At 42.9% G+C, this 18,487-nt stretch overlaps 1 protein-coding gene and 2 non-coding genes across 3 annotated transcripts; all 3 read right to left on the bottom strand.

Annotated features, from left to right (window-relative positions):
• Positions 1–9,007: 9,007 nt before the first annotated feature.
• Positions 9,008–9,139, bottom strand: LOC139377770 (small nucleolar RNA SNORA35). Its single transcript, XR_011628241.1, has one exon. It is a non-coding gene; the product is annotated as a small nucleolar RNA SNORA35 (small nucleolar RNA).
• A 225-nt stretch (positions 9,140–9,364) lies between these two features.
• On the bottom strand, positions 9,365–12,499 carry LOC139375774 (small ribosomal subunit protein eS8). The gene is made up of 6 exons (XM_071117612.1): positions 12,440–12,499; positions 11,423–11,529; positions 10,993–11,092; positions 10,467–10,642; positions 9,852–9,981; positions 9,365–9,515 (listed from the first exon to the last, which is right to left on the bottom strand). The coding sequence occupies exons 1-6, from the start codon at positions 12,441–12,443 to the stop codon at positions 9,406–9,408; spliced, it is 627 nt and encodes a 208-aa protein (XP_070973713.1). The 5' UTR covers positions 12,444–12,499; the 3' UTR covers positions 9,365–9,405.
• On the bottom strand, positions 10,865–10,933 carry LOC139377760 (small nucleolar RNA SNORD38). Its single transcript, XR_011628232.1, has one exon. It is a non-coding gene; the product is annotated as a small nucleolar RNA SNORD38 (small nucleolar RNA).
• Positions 12,500–18,487: the final 5,988 nt, after the last annotated feature.

Below are 18,487 nucleotides of genomic sequence, written 5' to 3'. Positions count from 1 at the left end.
GAACATCGTGAGGTAGACGAGCTGGAGGTAAATCAGTTTAAACATTGTACATTGTGAGGTAGACGAGCTGGAGGTAAATCAGTTTGAACATCGTGAGGTAGACGAGCTGGAGGTAAATCAGTTTGAACATTGTGAGGTGGACGAGCTGGAGGTAAATCAGTTTGAAAATAGTGAGGTAGACGAGCTGGAGGTAAATCAGTTTGAACATCGTGAGGTGGACGAGCTGGAGGTATATCAGTTTGAACATAGTGAGGTAGACGAGCTGGAGGTAAATCAGTTTGAACATCGTGAGGTGGACGAGCTGGAGGTATATCAGTTTGAACATTGTGAGGTGGACGAGCTGGAGGTATATCAGTTTGAACATCGTGAGGTGGACGAGCTGGAGGTATATCAGTTTGAACATCGTACATCGTGAGGTAGACGAGCTGGAGGTAAATCAGTTTGAACATCGTGAGGTGGACGAGCTGGAGGTATATCAGTTTGAACATCGTGAGGTAGACGAGCTGGAGGTATATCAGTTTGAACATCGTGAGGTGGACGAGCTGGAGGTATATCAGTTTGAACATCGTACATCGTGAGGTAGACGAGCTGGAGGTAAATCAGTTTGAACATCGTGAGGTGGACGAGCTGGAGGTATATCAGTTTGAACATTGTGAGGTGGACGAGCTGGAGGTATATCAGTTTGAACATCGTGAGGTGGACGAGCTGGAGGTATATCAGTTTGAACATCGTACATCGTGAGGTAGACGAGCTGGAGGTAAATCAGTTTGAACATCGTACATCGTGAGGTAGACGAGCTGGAGGTAAATCAGTTTGAACATCGTACATCGTGAGGTAGACGAGCTGGAGGTAAATCAGTTTGAACATCGTACATCGTGAGGTAGACGAGCTGGAGGTAAATCAGTTTGAACATCGTACATCGTGAGGTAGACGAGCTGGAGGTAAATCAGTTTGAACATCGTACATCGTGAGGTAGACGAGCTGGAGGTATATCAGTTTGAACATCGTACATCGTGAGGTAGACGAGCTGGAGGTACAGCTGGAGGAACTTTTTTCCTTTCCCTTTGTTGTCAACACGAATTTTATAAGTTAGATTTTCACAAGTTACAATCTTCACACAAATACATTTAACACACCAACTGTTGACATCTTAAACCACAGAGCAGCAAAAAGGGTGTTATGGACCTAAAGCAACCATTATTCTGCATACTGTATCCACACCAATAGCCTTATTTCTATTACAGCATATTGGATGACTGTCATTCATATTCACCCAGTTCAATGTAACAGTGACAGGTTTAGGTTTCTGTCATTCACCCAGCTCATTGTAACAGTGATAGGTTTAGGTTACTGTCATTCATATTCACCCAGTTCAATGTAACAGTGACAGGTTTAGGATACTGTCATTCATATTCACCCAGTTCAATGTACCAGTGACAGGTTTAGGTTACTGTCATTCATATTCACCCAGTTCAATGTAACAGTGACAGGTTTAGGTTACTGTCATTCATATCCACCCAGGTCAATGTAACAGTGACAGGTTTAGGTTACTGTCATTCACCCAGTTCAATGTAACAGTGACAGGTTTAGGTTACTGTCATTCATATTCACCCAGTTCAATGTAACAGTGACAGGTTTAGGTTACTGTCATTCACCCAGTTCAATGTAACAGTGACAGGTTTAGGTTACTGTCATTCACCCAGCTCAATGTAACAGTGATAGGTTTAGGTTACTGTCATTCATATTCACCCAGTTCAATGTAACAGTGACAGGTTTAGGTTACTGTCATTCATATTCACCCAGTTCAATGTAACAGTGACAGGTTTAGGTTACTGTCATTCATATTCACCCAGGTCAATGTAACAGTGACAGGTTTAGGTTACTGTCATTCATATTCACCCAGTTCAATGTAACAGTGACAGGTTTAGGTTACTGTCATTCATATTCACCCAGTTCAATGTAACAGTGACAGGTTTAGGTTACTGTCATTCATATTCACCCAGCTCAATGTAACATCAATAGGTTTAGGTTACTGTCATTCATATCCACCCAGTTCAATGTAACAGTGACAGGTTTAGGTTACTGTCATTCATATCCACCCAGTTCAATGTAACAGTGATGGGTTTAGGTTACTGTCATTCATATCCACCCAGGTCAATGTAACAGTGACAGGTTTAGGTTACTGTCATTCATATCCACCCAGTTCAATGTAACAGTGACAGGTTTAGGTTACTGTCATTCATATCCACCCAGGTCAATGTAACAGTGATAGGTTTAGGTTACTGTCATTCATATCCACCCAGCTCAATGTAACAGTGATAGGTTTAGGTTACTGTCATTCATATTCACCCAGGTCAATGTAACATCAATAGGGTTTAGGTTACTGTCATTCATATCCACCCAGTTCAATGTAACAGTGATGGGTTTAGGTTACTGTCATTCATATCCACCCAGTTCAATGTAACAGTGACAGGTTTAGGTTACTGTCATTCATATCCACCCAGGTCAATGTAACAGTGACAAGTTTAGGTTACTATCATTCATATTCACCCAGTTCAATGTAACAGTGATGGGTTTAGGTTACTGTCATTCATATCCACCCAGGTCAATGTAACAGTGACAGGTTTAGGTTACTGTCATTCATATTCCATTATTCACCCAGTTCAATGTAACAGTGACAGGTTTAGGTTACTGTCATTCATATCCACCCAGGTCAATGTAACAGTGATAGGTTTAGGTTACTGTCATTCATATCCACCCAGGTCAATGTAACAGTGACAGGTTTAGGTTACTGTCATTCATATCCACCCAGGTCAATGTAACATCAATAGGTTTAGGTTACTGTCATTCATATCCACCCAGGTCAATGTAACAGTGATAGGTTTAGGTTACTGTCATTCATATCCACCCAGTTCAATGTAACAGTGACAGGTTTAGGTTACTGTCATTCATATCCACCCAGGTCAATGTAACAGTGACAGGTTTAGGTTACTGTCATTCATATCCACCCAGGTCAATGTAACAGTGACAGGTTTAGGTTACTGTCATTCATATCCACCCAGTTCAATGTAACAGTGATAGGTTTAGGTTACTGTCATTCATATCCACCCAGTTCAATGTAACAGTGACAGGTTTAGGTTACTGTCATTCACCCAGTTCAATGTAACAGTGACAGGTTTAGGTTACTGTCATTCACCCAGGTCAATGTAACAGTGATAGGTTTAGGTTACTGTCACTCATATCCACCCAGGTCAATGTAACAGTGACAGGTTTAGGTTACTGTCATTCATATCCACCCAGGTCAATGTAACAGTGACAGGTTTAGGTTACTGTCATTCATATCCACCCAGGTCAATGTAACAGTGACAGGTTTAGGTTACTGTCATTCATATTCCATTATTCACCCAGTTCAATGTAACAGTGACAGGTTTAGGTTACAGTCATTCATATCCACCCAGTTCAATGTAACAGTGACAGGTTTAGGTTACTGTCATTCATATTCCATTATTCACCCAGTTCAATGTAACAGTGACAGGTTTAGGTTACAGTCATTCATATCCACCCAGTTCAATGTAACAGTGATAGGTTTAGGTTACAGTCATTCATATTCACCCAGTTCACTGTAACAGTGACAGGTTTAGGTTACTACATGATACTCTACTGTTCCCTGTACTCATCATGAGGTTGCTACAACCTGGCCTATGAATGAAAGTTTACAACGTAGGTGCACACAGGTCGAGAGACAAATTTGAGGTGACAGACAGAGACATTCAATACCTGCATGCACACTCTTACCTGTATCTAGCTGATCTAGGGTGCAGTCATTAGTCCCACAGAATCCCCTCTTACCTGCATCTAGCGGATCTAGGGTGTAATCATTAGTCCCACAGTATCACCTCTTACCTGCATCTAGCTGATCTAGGGTGTAATCATTAGTCCCACAGTATCACCTCTTACCTGCATCTAGCTGATTTAGGGTGTAGTCATTAGTCCCACAGTACCACCTCTTACCTGCATCTAGCTGATCTAGGGTGTAATCATTAGTCCCACAGTATCACCACTTACCTGTATCTAGCTGATCTAGGGTGTAATCATTAGTCCAGTCTTACCTGTATCTAGCTGATCTAGGGTGTGATCATTAGTCCAACAGTATCACCTCTTACCTGCATCTAGCTGATCTAGGGTGTAATCATTAGTCCAGTCTTACCTGTATCTAGCTGATCTAGGGTGTGATCATTAGTCCAACAGTATCACCTCTTACCTGTATCTAGCTGATCTAGGGTGTAATCATTAGTCCACTCTTACCTGCATCTAGCTGATCTAGGGTGTAATCATTAGTCCCACAGTATCACCTCTTACCTGCATCTAGCTGATCTAGGGTGTAATCATTAGTCCAACAGTATCACCTCTTACCTGCATCTAGCGGATCTAGGGTGTAATCATTAGTCCAACAGTATCACCTCTTACCTGTATCTAGCTGATCTAGGGTGTAATCATTAGTCCAACAGTATCACCTCTTACCTGTATCTAGCTGATCTAGGGTGTAATCATTAGTCCAACAGTATCACCTCTTACCTGCATCTAGCTGATCTAGGGTGTAATCATTAGTCCAGTCTTACCTGCATCTGGCTGATCTAGGGTGTAATCATTAGTCCAACAGTATCACCTCTTACCTGCCTGCATCTAGCTGATCTAGGGTGTAATCATTAGTCCAACAGTATCACCTCTGGCCTGCATCTGGCTGATCTAGGGTGTAATCATTAGTCCAGTCTTACCTGCATCTGGCTGATCTAGGGTGTAATCATTAGTCCAACAGTATCACCTCTGGCCTGCATCTAGCTGATCTAGGGTGTAATCATTAGTCCAGTCTTACCTGCATCTGGCTGATCTAGGGTGTAATCATTAGTCCAACAGTATCACCTCTGGCCTGCATCTGGCTGATCTAGGGTGTAATCATTAGTCCAGTCTTACCTGCATCTAGCTGATCTAGGGTGTAATCATTAGTCCAACAGCTGCAAACAAGAGTTTCTATTGGAAAAATTCAGGTACGTTTATCCCTGTTTCGTTCCATGTGCTTCAGTTTAAGAAAAGTGAGACAACAGTGGTAGACCTGATCACCGACAACAACGAGACAGCCTATAGGGAGGTCAGAGACCTGGCCGGGTGGTGCCAGAATAACAACCTATCCCTCAACGTAACCAAGACTGAGGAGATGATTGTGGGCTACAGGAAAGGGAGGACCGAGTACGTCCCCATTCTCATCGACGGGACTGTAGTGGAGCAGGTTGAGAGCTTCAAGTTCCTTGGTGTCCACATCAACAACAAACTAGATTGGTCCAAACACACCAAGACAGTCGTGAAGAGGGCACGACAAAGCCTATTCCCCCTCAGGAAACTAAAAAGATTTGGCATGGGTCCTGAGATCCTCAAAAGGTTCTACAGCTGCAACATCGAGAGCATTCTGACCGGTTGCATCACTGCCTGGTACAGCAACTGCTCGGCCTCCGACCCCAAGGCACTACAGAGGGTAGTGCGTACGGCCCAGTACATCACTGGGGCTAAGCTGCCTGCCATCCAGGACCTCTACACCAGGCGGTGTCAGAGGAAGGCCCTAAAAATTGCCAAAGACCCCAGCCACCACAGTCATAGACTGTTCGCTCTACTACCGCATGGCAAGAGGTACTGGAGTGCCAAGTCTCGGACAAAAAGGCTTCTCAACAGTTTTGACCCCCAAGCCATAAGACTCCTGAACAGCCAATCAAATGGCTACCTGGACTATTTGCATTGTGTCCCGCCTGTTGTATTCGGAGCACGTGACAAATAAACTTTGATTTGATTCCATACATATCTCTCTATTACCTATATTTCACTCTATTGCCTATATATCACCCTAGTTTTGACCTGGGCCCACAGGGCTCTGGTCTAAAGTAGTGCATTATATAGGGAATAGGGTGCCATTTGGGAGGTAATCATAATTGTTTTGACTTCCCCCAGCTGAGCACTGTAAGGATATTACTCTGTAAGGACATTACCCTGTAAGGATATTACCCTGTAAGGACATTAGATATTACCCTGTAAGGACATTACCATGTAAGGATATTACCCTGTAAGGACATTAGATATTACCCTGTAAGGACATTAGATATTACCCTGTAAGGATATTAGATATTACCCTGTAAGGACATTAGATATTACCCTGTAAGGATATTAGTTATTACCCTGTAAGGACATTAGATATTACCCTGTATGGATATTACCCTGTAAGGACATTAGATATCACCCTGTAAGGATATTAGATATTACCCTGTAAGGACATTAGATATTACCCTGTATGGATATTACCCTGTAAGGACATTAGATATCACCCTGTAAGGATATTACCCTGTAAGGACATTAGATACTACCCTGCAAGGACATTAGATATTACCCTGTAAGGATATTAGATATTACCATGTAAGGACATTACCCTGTAAGGACATTAGAAATTACTCTGTAAGGACATTACCCTGTAAGGACATTACACTGTAAGGACATTAGATATTACCCTGTAAGGACATTAGACATTACCCTGTATGGATATTACCCTGTAAGGACATTAGATATTACCCTGTAAGGACATTAGATATTACCCTGTAAGGATATTACCCTGTAAGGGCATTAGATATTACCCTGTAAGGACATTAGATATTACCCTGTAAGGATATTAGATATTACCCTGTAAGGACATTAGATATTACCCTGTAAGGATATTACCCTGTAAGGACATTGGATATTACCCTGTAAGGACATTAGATATTACCCTGTAAGGATATTAGATATTACCCTGTAAGGACATTAGATATTACCCTGTAAGGACATTGGATATTACCCTGTAAGGACATTAGATATTACCCTGTAAGGACATTAGATATTACCCTGTAAGGATATTACCCTGTAAGTACATTAGATATTACCCTGTAAGGACATAACCTTGTAAGGATATTAGATATTACCCTGTAAGGACATTAGATATTACCCTGTAAGGATATTAGATATTACCATGTAAGGACATTACCCTGTAAGGACATTATAAATTACTCTGTAAGGACATTACCCTGTAAGGACATTACACTGTAAGGACATTAGATATTACCCTGTAAGGACATTAGGCATTACCCTGTAAGGATATTACCCTGTAAGGACATTACCCTGTAAGGATATTACACTGTAAAGATATTACCCTGTAAGGACATTACCCTGTAAGGATATTACCCTGTAAGGACATTACCCTGTAAGGATATTACCCTGTAAGGACATTAGACATTATCCTGTAAGGATATTACCCTGTAAGGACATTACCCTGTAAGGATATTACCCTGTAAGAACATTAGAAATGACCCTATAAGGACATTACCCTGTAAGGACATTAGATATTACCCTGTAAGGATATTAGATATTACCGTGTAAGGACACTGTCGTTCAGACTGTCAGCACCTGCTGTGTGAACCCTGTGTTGTACTACATCTCTACTAAACTGGACATATCCTAGGTTGTACTATGCTGTGGTTTGGAACCCTTATTTCAGGCAATCATTGCACACATTCCCACTGCAATTTGCTACAAAATACTGCAAATGTACTGCTGGTATAATGTATGACTGACTCCACAGGCTAGTCCAGGACAAGACTAAATGTGTGGGAAAGCAGCTCAGGAGGTTTCCATCCAATCGGTGACCGATGTTTCATGCAAATATTCTAAAATCCACATTATGAAAATATAAAATATGTTTCCACCAAAGTGACTTGTTGTGGATCAAAACCAGTGTGTGATGATGTAGGGCATTATATTGTAACGAGCCTGGGTTTAAGCATGCTTTGGTGGCGCAGTCGACAGCACGCTGGACTTCGGGCTCGAGACCCGAGACTGCTGTTTCATTACAATATTAACATCCCGCTACGGATTTATTCGCTTAAGTTTCCATGTACAGAATAAAAATATAAAGTTCAATGTGTTTCCATCTCTACCGATGATCCTGTAACATTACTATGGATAAGATTTAATTTGTCAAAACATCGACCACCAGAATAAGACTCGATATTTATTATAAAGGAGAATCAAGATCACTGTGCACTTTCACCGCCCTGTGAAGTTCATTATAACTTTTTTCATCTGTTGCCTAATAAACTGCACGGTTTCCCAAGTCCTAGTGGGAGGACCACACACCATATCATTACGTGACTCCACATTTACTTCGATATGATAGTTACTAAATCAATATTTCCACATAAAAGGCAGTTCCGCCACTATTTCTAGCGTGAAAAATGACCTAATCTACAAGTAGGGTGTCAACATGTGTTTAACTTGCTCACACACACAGAAATCAGTCCCATGGACAGCCAGTGGTGTGAAGTACTCAAAGTAAAATGCTTTAAAGTACGACTTTAATAGTTTTTGGGGTGTCCCACGAGCTGGGCGTAATCAGGCAATTAAGAAAATATACTACTTTAGCAAGGAAATACTCAAACGCCGCTGCGGTCTCAGACAAGGGTAAATCCTCCATCCACCTATATGGCCTGTTGTTCAATCTGCCAGATCCCACCTGGTAACACAAACGGAATGTGATGCCAATTTAACCCATAGCAAGTCCCACCCAGTTGACTATTCAAAGATGTCCCAAATGGGGCTGCCCTGCTGAAACAGGTTTTTGGATGGTAAGACCTCAGAGAGAAGTCCTTTAGGTGGCCGAGCATCTACATTCTAACCAGACCAGTGAAAGACTGGACAGGATACAATTTCTGAAAGACTCCATGCAAATATTCTATAATCACTAAGTCCTGAAAACCCCTATGCAGTAAACTTTCATTTGGAATTTAGACCCCCAAAAGGTACAATGGAGTTCAGGCAAGAGGCGACTAGAAAATCTCATTACCCAATTCTGTTAAATCAATCAACTTCACCCAAAAATCATACAAATAAATCAGATCAACATTTCACTTTATTTAATCAGATGTCAATGAAGAACCTTTCGTGTTGTTCTCTGCCATCGAAAGGGAGGGGCCAGTGTTGTGGCCAGCCCTTCTGCCTGTGGCGGAGGTTGATTTGGCATTGGAATGAGACAGGAGAGCCATGGAGATGGCAGACCTGGCACTAGACAATGCGACAGCAGCAAAAAAACACCAAACAAAACCCTATTGGAAGATTAGACTCGTTACCCCTGATTTAACCACTAAGGAAGGCTGTCTACTGCAACCATTTTAGAAACACCAAGTCCAGGAATCAAAACAGAGTTAGTCGAGTTAAATTACAAAATGTAAAACGTACTCTACAGTAGTCAACCACCCAAGAAGATCATAAAGCTAGAAAGAAACAAGACGTTGACAAACGATGTGGGATGTGTGTTTTTATTGACGTATCAAAACAGCAGATCTATTTGCCCTTCTTGGCTTTGATTTTCCTCAGGTAGAACTCCAGCTCCTTGCCCTCCAACACGTAGCCATCCACCCTGCCGCACTGGCCGGGCTTGGAGGCAATGCAGGCTGCAGGACATGAAACGGAAGATGGTTAGTGGAGAAGGGGGGGGGTGAAGTTGGAGAATGCAATAGGAGGGGCAAGACATGGAGAGAAAGGTACAATTATTACCAACTAGCAATTAACAGAAGTCCCATCAGAAAAAGGCACATCAGATTGAAGAGCAGTACTATAATTAAGGCCTGGATCCACAAAGCTGAGTAAGTGTGCTGATAGAGGATCAGTTGACTTTGAATAAGATATCTGATATGAACAGATCCTAATACCGCCCTACTCAAAATGCCCCGGAGAGAGAGTCTCCCGAGCCGGCAGTGCTGCCCAGTAGAAACAGGTTGTAGACTCACCGAGGAGTTTCCCCTGCATGAACTGTTCCTCCAGGAGAGGGCTGATCTTGCAGTTCTTCTTGCGCTCATCAAACTTCTTCTGAATCTTCTTCGACCTCTTCTTGTTGATCACCTCCTCCTCCTCTGGAGTCTAACACATGAGACCGATTGACGTTAGGCAATTAAATGGGCACAATGCTGCAATATAACACCTGTGATTGACTAGAGCAGCTGCCAAGTGTAGCTATCCCCATGGTAACGGCACTAGTAATTTAGCTGCAATTTCAGAACATTCAATTCCACAGAAACATTTAGTGTCACTAAGTTCTCTTGTATTGTAATAAATCCAAGGTCATTCTCAGAGCCACGAATATCAATCAGTCACTCAGTAGCAGAACTGAACAAAGTTATCTTCATAGAAAAACCAGAGATTCTAATCAATATTATGGACAAACATGAATGTTTCACAGGGACCTGGACACTCAAATCTTGTCTGCCTTACGCAAAAAGAGAGTATGAGAAAAGGGGAGCCATTTGGGACACAAATCTGTTGACTGGTACATACCAGCATAAGAGCTTGGCAGAGGTAGTTCACTATGTAAGGAAACACATAGGCGCCAGTCTTTTAGTACATACCAACTTGGCTCCCTTCTTGCGCCCCAGAGGAGTGGCGAAGTGGGCCTCATACCACTGCCTGTAAGGCAGGCTGTCGACGAGAACGATGCAGTTCTTCACCAAGGTCTTGGTTCTCACCAACTCGTTGTTAGAGGCGTTGTACACCACATCAATGATCCTGGTTTTACGAGTGCAGCCTGAAGAATAAAGACTGTGTCAATACCACCTACGTAGCAAAATGATGTGAAACTACTGGAGGTATGAAAGTTAATAATGAACAGGTATGAAACATTGAAGAGCGGCCTGGAGAACGAACACAACGACCATTCGATGTAGCATTAAAACCCGAATAGGCTGTAGTATGGGGGAAATAAGAGTTCAATTCAGTTTGGTTTTAATCACTAAATCTAGCTTTTGTCTTTCTCAGAGTCACGAATATCGTCACAAGCATTCAGTAGCAGAACTGGACATGGGTATCTTCACAGAAAGACGTCACCATCACCCTCCAACTGATTACCATAAAGAACAAGAGTGACGAGAGACTTACACTCAGAGCCCCAGGAGAAGTTGCCCACGTCGACCCTCAGAGCTCGGTACTTCTTGTTACCGCCGCGGGTCCTCACCGTGTGAATACGGCGAGGTCCAATCTAGGAAAACATTTGTTTTTAGCAGAAAACCAAGAAAAATGCGTAATAAGTTAATTAATTGCGCTACGACGGCTACACATGTCCCATTGTTCAGTATTGGTGTGTCAGTGTAACTATGACAGTCCGGATCATTGGTAGGTCCTAAACTTTGATCCAAAACGGTCAAAACAGACCTACCTATGGTCAATGTCTAATCATCCACACTCCCGTTGAACTAGCAACCAGTGCCCATTCCCACACAGCAATATCACAGGCATCAAGTCTATGTTGAGGTTACTATAACTCAGGCCACCCCTGGAATCACTAGAGGTGGTTCGGAGTGGTCTTTACCTTGGTGTTGGCAGGAGGGCGACCCAGCTCATACTTCCTCTTCTTGTGGTAGGGCTTTCGTTTGCCGCCGGTCTTGCGGCGTTTATGCCAGTTGTCCCTAGAGATACCTGGGTCACAAGAAACATGAGGCAAGACACTGGTGAGAAAGGAGCAAACTGCCGAATTAACACAACAAAAGTTACTTTCAACGTGCTTTTGAGTGTCAGTTCTCCAAGGTGGTTATCCGCACTGTAATGTCAGAAACCTAATTGTCATCATTTTCACTCAAGCACACAACTACTCCGAATAGAGTGCAATTTACCAGAAGACCTATGGTCTCAGTTCTTCTCAAGTATCCCCAGGGGGTCTTAGGTGTCCCTGGGTAGGAAACCACTGCAGTACCACCAGCCAGCCAAGTACACATGGCACGTTCCCCTGCGCTAGCGTGGCTGTGAGTAGCCATTAGCATAGTGTCATGGTGAAAAGAGTAGCCAGCTGACATGACTATCTAGCTTAGTAGACACTGCACAGTCTAGTAGATATAAACTTCGTAACAATGCCGAGTTGGTCGCGATGCAAAGTAATAAACTCCGTGAGCGAAAACGTGGGAGACATCCGAAGGCCTAGCGCACCACTGCTACACCACTAACTAGAGTTAACGAGGACTTGCAAGCAAAATTTCAACCAAACCATGCAACCCAGAAATGTAGATTAACGTTAAGGGGATAAACTAGACTTAGAAACAGTAAATATTACAAGCGACTGAGTGCAATTCGAGAAATAGTTGCAAATTAGGCTCAATTGCATGTCAACTGTAGACTAGCCCATGAGAGCCGCCATCTTGTTACATGTCAAGACATTGTAAAACAATAACTCCCGTTTTAAAAACTATCAAATGTGTTATCCGTATAATTTAACAACATAACCATTTGATATTAAAATACAATTTAACATGCCAAACCATCTTAGATATAGTCCTGATGTAAAACAACTGATGGACAAGGATTTTCGCAGCGACCAGAAGATGAAAACACGTACCCATTCTAAGGCGCCGGGTAGAAAGAGAACACGCAAGGGTTCATGGGGAAGTTTGACGGTGTCAGATATCGCGAGATTGTAAGAGCAGCTCTTCTTCGGATATCTCCAAATGCAGTTCAGCAACCTGGAAATTGAACTACCGTCATCTATGTGTGACCAGACTGTGCACCACCCAGGATATACTTGAATGTGCCAAAATTATTACTGCTGTGATTCAACGGACAGGTGGCTGAAATGGGATTTTGGAAGCAGGGAAACGTTTCTAATTATTTTCGACAAAATAGTATCTCCCATAAATTGCTATGTGAATTTTATTTAACTAAGCAAGTCAGTTATGAACAAATTCTTATTTTCAATGACGGCCTAGGAACAGTGGGTTAACTGCCTTGTTCAGGGGCAGAACAACAGATTTTTACCTTGTATTATCTCTTCATGCAGAAAAAGCTTTTGATAGACTAGGAGGGTCACATCTCTGGTCTGTATTTTGGCGCATATGAGACTTGGCTCCAATTTCATTAATATTTCATTAATATGGTTAAAATAATATATATTCAGTGCATTCGGAAAGTATTCAGACCCCTTGACTTTTTCCACATTTTGTTACGTTACATCCTTATTCTAACATGGATGAAATAAATCAATTTCCTCAGCAATCTACACACAGTACCCCATAATGACATCACAATGCCCCATAATGACAAAGATAAAACAGGTTTTCTGACATTTTTACAAATCAATTAAAAACAAAAAACAGAAATCCCTGTTTACCTATTCAGACCCCTTTGCTATGAGATTTGAAGTTGAGCTCAGGTGCATCCTGTTCCATTGATCATCCTTGAGATGTTTCTACAACTTGATTGGAGTCCACCTGTGGTAAATTCAATTGATTGGACATGATTTGGAAAGGCACACACCTGTCTATATAAGGTCCCACAGTTGACAGTGCATGTCAGAGTAAAAACCAAGCCATGAAGAATTGTCTGTAGAGCTCCGAGACAGGATTGTGTCGAGGCACAGATCTGGGGAAGGGTACCAAAACCTTATAGCAGCCTTGAAGGTCCCCAAAAACACAGTGAGCTCCATCATTCATAAATGGAAGAAGTTTGGAACCACCAAGACTCTTCTTAGAGCTGGCCGCCCGGTCAAACTGAGCAATCGAGGGAGAAGGGTCGTGGTCAGGGAGGTGACCAAAAACCCGATGGTCACTCTGACAGAGCTCTTGAGTTCCTCTGTGGAGATAGGAGAGCATTCCAGAAGGACAACCATCTATCTCTGCAGTACTCCACCAATTAGGCCTTTATGGTAGTGTGGCCAGACGTAAGCCACTTGTCCATAAAAGGCAAATGACAGCCCGCTTAGAGTTTGCCAAAAGGCACCTAAAGACTCTGACCATGAGAAACAAGATTCTCTGGTCTGATAAAACCAAGATTGAACTCTTTGGCCTGAATGCCAAGCATCACATCTGGAGGAAACCTGGCACCATCCCTCCGGTGAAGCATGGTGGTGGCAGCATCATGCTGTGGGGATGTTTTTCAGCGGCAGGGACTGGGAGACTAGTCAGGATTGAGCTAAAGATGAACGGAGCAAAGTACAGATATCTCCTTGATGAAAACCTGCCTCAGAGCGCTCAGGACCTCAGACTGGGACGAAGGTTCACCTTCCAATAGGACAACGACCCTAAGCACACAGCCAAGATAACGCAGGCGTGACTTTGGGACAAGTCTCTGAATGAGTGGCCCAGCCAGAGCCTGGACTTGAACCCGATTGAACATCTCTGGAGAGACCTGAAAATAGCTGTGCAGCAACGCTCCCCACCCAACCTGACAGAGCTTGAGAGGATCTGCAGAGAAGAATGGGAGAAACTCCCCAAATACAATGTGCCAAGCTTGTAGCGTCACCTAGGCAGCAGCTACTCTTCCTGGGGTTTATTATGGATCCCCATTAGTTCCTGCCAAGGCAGCAGCTACTCTTCCTGGGGTTTATTATGGATCCCCATTAGTTCCTGCCAAGGCAGCAGCTACTCTTCCTGGGGTTTATTATGGATCCCCATTAGTTCCTGCCAAGGCATCAGCTACTCTTCCTGGGGTTTTTTATGGATCCCCATTAGTTCCTGTCAAGGCAGCAGCTACTCTTCCAGGGGTTTATTATGGATCCCCATTAGTTCCTGCCAGGGCAGCAGCTACTCTTCCTGGGGTTTAATATGGATCCCCATTAGTTCCTGCCAAGGCACCAGCTACTCTTCCTGGGGTTTAATATGGATCCCCATTAGTTCCTGCCAAGGCACCAGCTACTCTTCCTGGGGTTTAATATGGATCCCCATTAGTTCCTGCCAAGGCACCAGCTACTCTTCCTGGGTTTTTTTGTGGATCCCCATTAGTTCCTGCCAAGGCATCAGCTACTCTTCCTGGGGTTTATCATGGATCCCCATTAGTTCCTGCCAAGGCAGCAGCTACTCTTCCAGGGGTTTAATATGGATCCCCATTAGTTCCTGCCAATGCAGCAGCTACTCTTCCTGGGGTTTAATATGGATCCCCATTAGTTCCTGCCAAGGCACCTGCTACTATTCCTGGGGTTTATTATGGATCCCCATTAGTTCCTGCCAAGGCAGCAGCTACTCTTCCTGGGGTTTAATATGGATCCCCATTAGTTCATGCCAAGGCAGCAGCTACTCTTCCTGGCATTTATTATGGATCCCCATTAGTTCCTGCCAAGACAGCAGCTACTCTTCCTGTTGTTTATTATGAATCCCCATTAGTTCCTGCCAAGACAGCAGCTACTCTTCCTAGGGTTTATTATGGATCCCCATTAGTTCCTGCCAAGGCAACAGCTACTCTTCCTGGGGTTTATTATGGATCCCCATTAGTTCCTGCCAAGGCACCAGCTACTCTTCCTGGGGTTTATTATGGATCCCCATTAGTTCCTGCCAAGACAGCAGCTACTCTTCCTGGGGTTTATTATGAATCCCCATTAGTTCCTGCCAAGACAGCAGCTACTCTTCCTAGGGTTTATTATGGATCCCCATTAGTTCCTGCCAAGGCAACAGCTACTCTTCCTGGGGTTTATTATGGATCCCCATTAGTTCCTGCCAAGGCAGCAGCTACTCTTCCTGGGGTTTATTATGGATCCCCATTAGTTCCTGCCAAGGCAGCAGCTACTCTTCCTGGGGTTTATTATGGATCCCATAATCTTTTTATCATCAATTCCTCTCAGCCAGTCATCATTCATTTGTGTAAGTGCTGTGCTTGTTGAATATCCTTCCCCATAACCGTGCTGAAAGTCTGTCAATTTGTTTACTGGGAAATGGCATTATATCTGGTCAAACACCATTTTTTCCAGAAGTTTACTAAGGGTTGATACAGGCTGATTGGTTGGCTATTTGAGCCAGTAAAGGGGGCTTTACTATTCTTGGGAAGCAGAATGACTATTTCCCCTCCAGGGCTGAGGGAACACACTCTCTAGTAGGCTTAAATTGAAGGCGTGGCAAATAGGAGTGGCAATATTGTCCGCTATTATCCTCAGTCATTTTCCATTCAAGTTGTCAGACCCAGGTGGCTTGTCATTGTTGATAAACAGCAATCATTGTTTCACCTCTTCCACACTAACTTTACAGAATTTAAATTACAATGTTTGTCTTTCATAATTTGGTCAGATATACTTGGATGTGTAGTGTTAGTTGCTGGCATGTCATGCCTAAGCTTGCTAATCTTGCCAATGAAAAAATCATTAAAGTTCTTGGCGATATCAGTCGGTTTTGTGGTGGAGTTGAGTTTGCCTTTTTTTCCCATAATGTCATTTAAGATGCTCCAAAGCGTTTCATTCTTTATCATGTGTCTTGGTTTCATAGTGTAGTTTCTTCCTCTTTTCATTCAGTTTAGTCACATGATTTCTCAGCCAATCGGTTGTGATTTCTCCATTTGCTATAAGTTTGCCAGTTGTTTGTGCAGCCAGACTGATTTGCCATCCCTTTTGCCTCGTCCCTCTCAACCAGACACTTTTTCAAATTCCTCATCAATCCACAGGGGATTTAACAGGTTTTACAGTCATGTAACATTTTCTTAATGGGTGTTTATTAGTAACTGGAATAAGTAGTTTCATAAATGTGTCTATTGCAGCATCTGGTTGCTCCTCATTACACACCACAGACCAACAACTATTCTTTACATCAACAACATGGGAATCACTACAAAACGGATTGTATGACCTCTTACACACTATATTAGGCCCAGCCTTTGGAACTTTGGTTTTCCTAGATATGGCTACTATATTGTGATCACTACATCCGATGGATCTGGATACTGCTTTAAAGCTAATTTCTGCAGTATTAGTAAAGATGTGATCAATACATGATGATTTCATTCCTGTGCTGTTTGTAACTACCCAGGTAGGTTGACCAATAACCTGAACCAGGTTGAAGGCACTGGTTACAGTTTGAAGCTTTCTCTTGAGTGAGCAGCCTGATGAAAGCCAGGCAATAGTTAAATCACCCAGAAAATATACCTCTCTGTTGATATCACATACAATATCAAGCATTTCACACATGTTATCCAGATACTGACTGTTAACACTTGGTGGTCTATAGCAGCTTCCCACCAGAATGGGCTTTAGGTGAGGCAGATGAACCTGTAGCCATATTACTTCAACAGTATTTAACATTATCCAGATACTGACTGTCTATAGCAGCTTCCCACCAGACTGGGCTTTAGGTGAGGCAGATGAACCTGTAGCCATATTACTTCAACAGTATTTAACATTATCCAGATACTGACTGTCTATAGCAGCTTCCCACCAGAATGGGCTTTAGGTGAGGCAGATGAACCTGTAGCCATATTACTTCAACAGTATTTAACATGAGATCCTCTCTAAGCTTTACAGGAATGTGTTTCTGAATATAAACAGCAACACCTCCACCACTGGCATTCCTGTCTTTTCTGTAGATTGTATTGCTACCACTGTATCATCAAACTCATTATCTAAGTGAGTTTCAGAGATAGTCAGAATATGAATGTCATCTGTTACTAGAAATGTATTGATTTCATGAACCTTGTTTCTTAAGCTACATATATTAACGTAAGATATTTTGGGATGCTTGATTGTTTTCATTGCTTTACTGTTATCCGAACATCCAGGACTTATGCCAGTAAATGGAACGCGTTAGCACAGTACATGGAAAGCGTTAGCACAGTAAATGGAACGCGTTAGCACAGTAAATGGAACGCGTTAGCACAGTAAATGGAACGCGTTAGCACAGTAAATGGAACGCGTTAGCACAGTAAATGGAACGCGTTAGCACAGTAAATGGAACGCGTTAAGCACAGTAAATGGAACGCGTTAGCACAGTAAATGGAACGCGTTAAGCACAGTAAATGGAACGCGTTAGCACAGTAAATGGAACGCGTTAGCACAGTAAATGGAACGCGTTAGCACAGTAAATGGAACGCGTTAAGCACAGTAAATGGAACGCGTTAGCACAGTAAATGGAACGCGTTAGCACAGTAAATGGAACGCGTTAGCACAGTAAATGGTACGCGTTAGCACAGTAAATGGAACGCGTTAGCACAGTAAATGGAACGTGTTAGCACAGTAAATGGAACGCGTTAGCACAGTACATGGAACGCGTTAGCACAGTAAATGGAACGCGTTAGCACAGTACATGGAACGCGTTAGCACAGTAAATGGAACGCGTTAGCACAGTAGATGGAACGCGTTAAGCACAGTAAATGGAACGCGTTAGCACAGTAAATGGAACGCGTTAGCACAGTAAATGGAACGCGTTAGCACAGTAAATGGAACGCGTTAGCACAGTAAATGGAACGCGTTAGCACAGTAAATGGAACGTGTTAGCACAGTAAATGGAACGCGTTAGCACAGTAAATGGAACGCGTTAGCACAGTAAATGGAACGCGTTAGCACAGTAAATGGAACGCGTTAGCACAGTACATGGAACGTGTTAGCACAGTAAATGGAACGCGTTAGCACAGTAAATGGAACGCGTTAGCACAGTAAATGGAACGCGTTAGCACAGTAAATGGAACGCGTTAGCACAGTACA

The sequence above is a fragment of the Oncorhynchus clarkii genome, chromosome 20 (genome assembly GCF_045791955.1).
Source record: "Oncorhynchus clarkii lewisi isolate Uvic-CL-2024 chromosome 20, UVic_Ocla_1.0, whole genome shotgun sequence".
Taxonomy (NCBI): domain Eukaryota; kingdom Metazoa; phylum Chordata; class Actinopteri; order Salmoniformes; family Salmonidae; genus Oncorhynchus; species Oncorhynchus clarkii.
The sequence above is the reverse complement of the archived record's forward strand: the minus strand, read 5'-3'. Positions and strand labels throughout refer to the sequence as shown.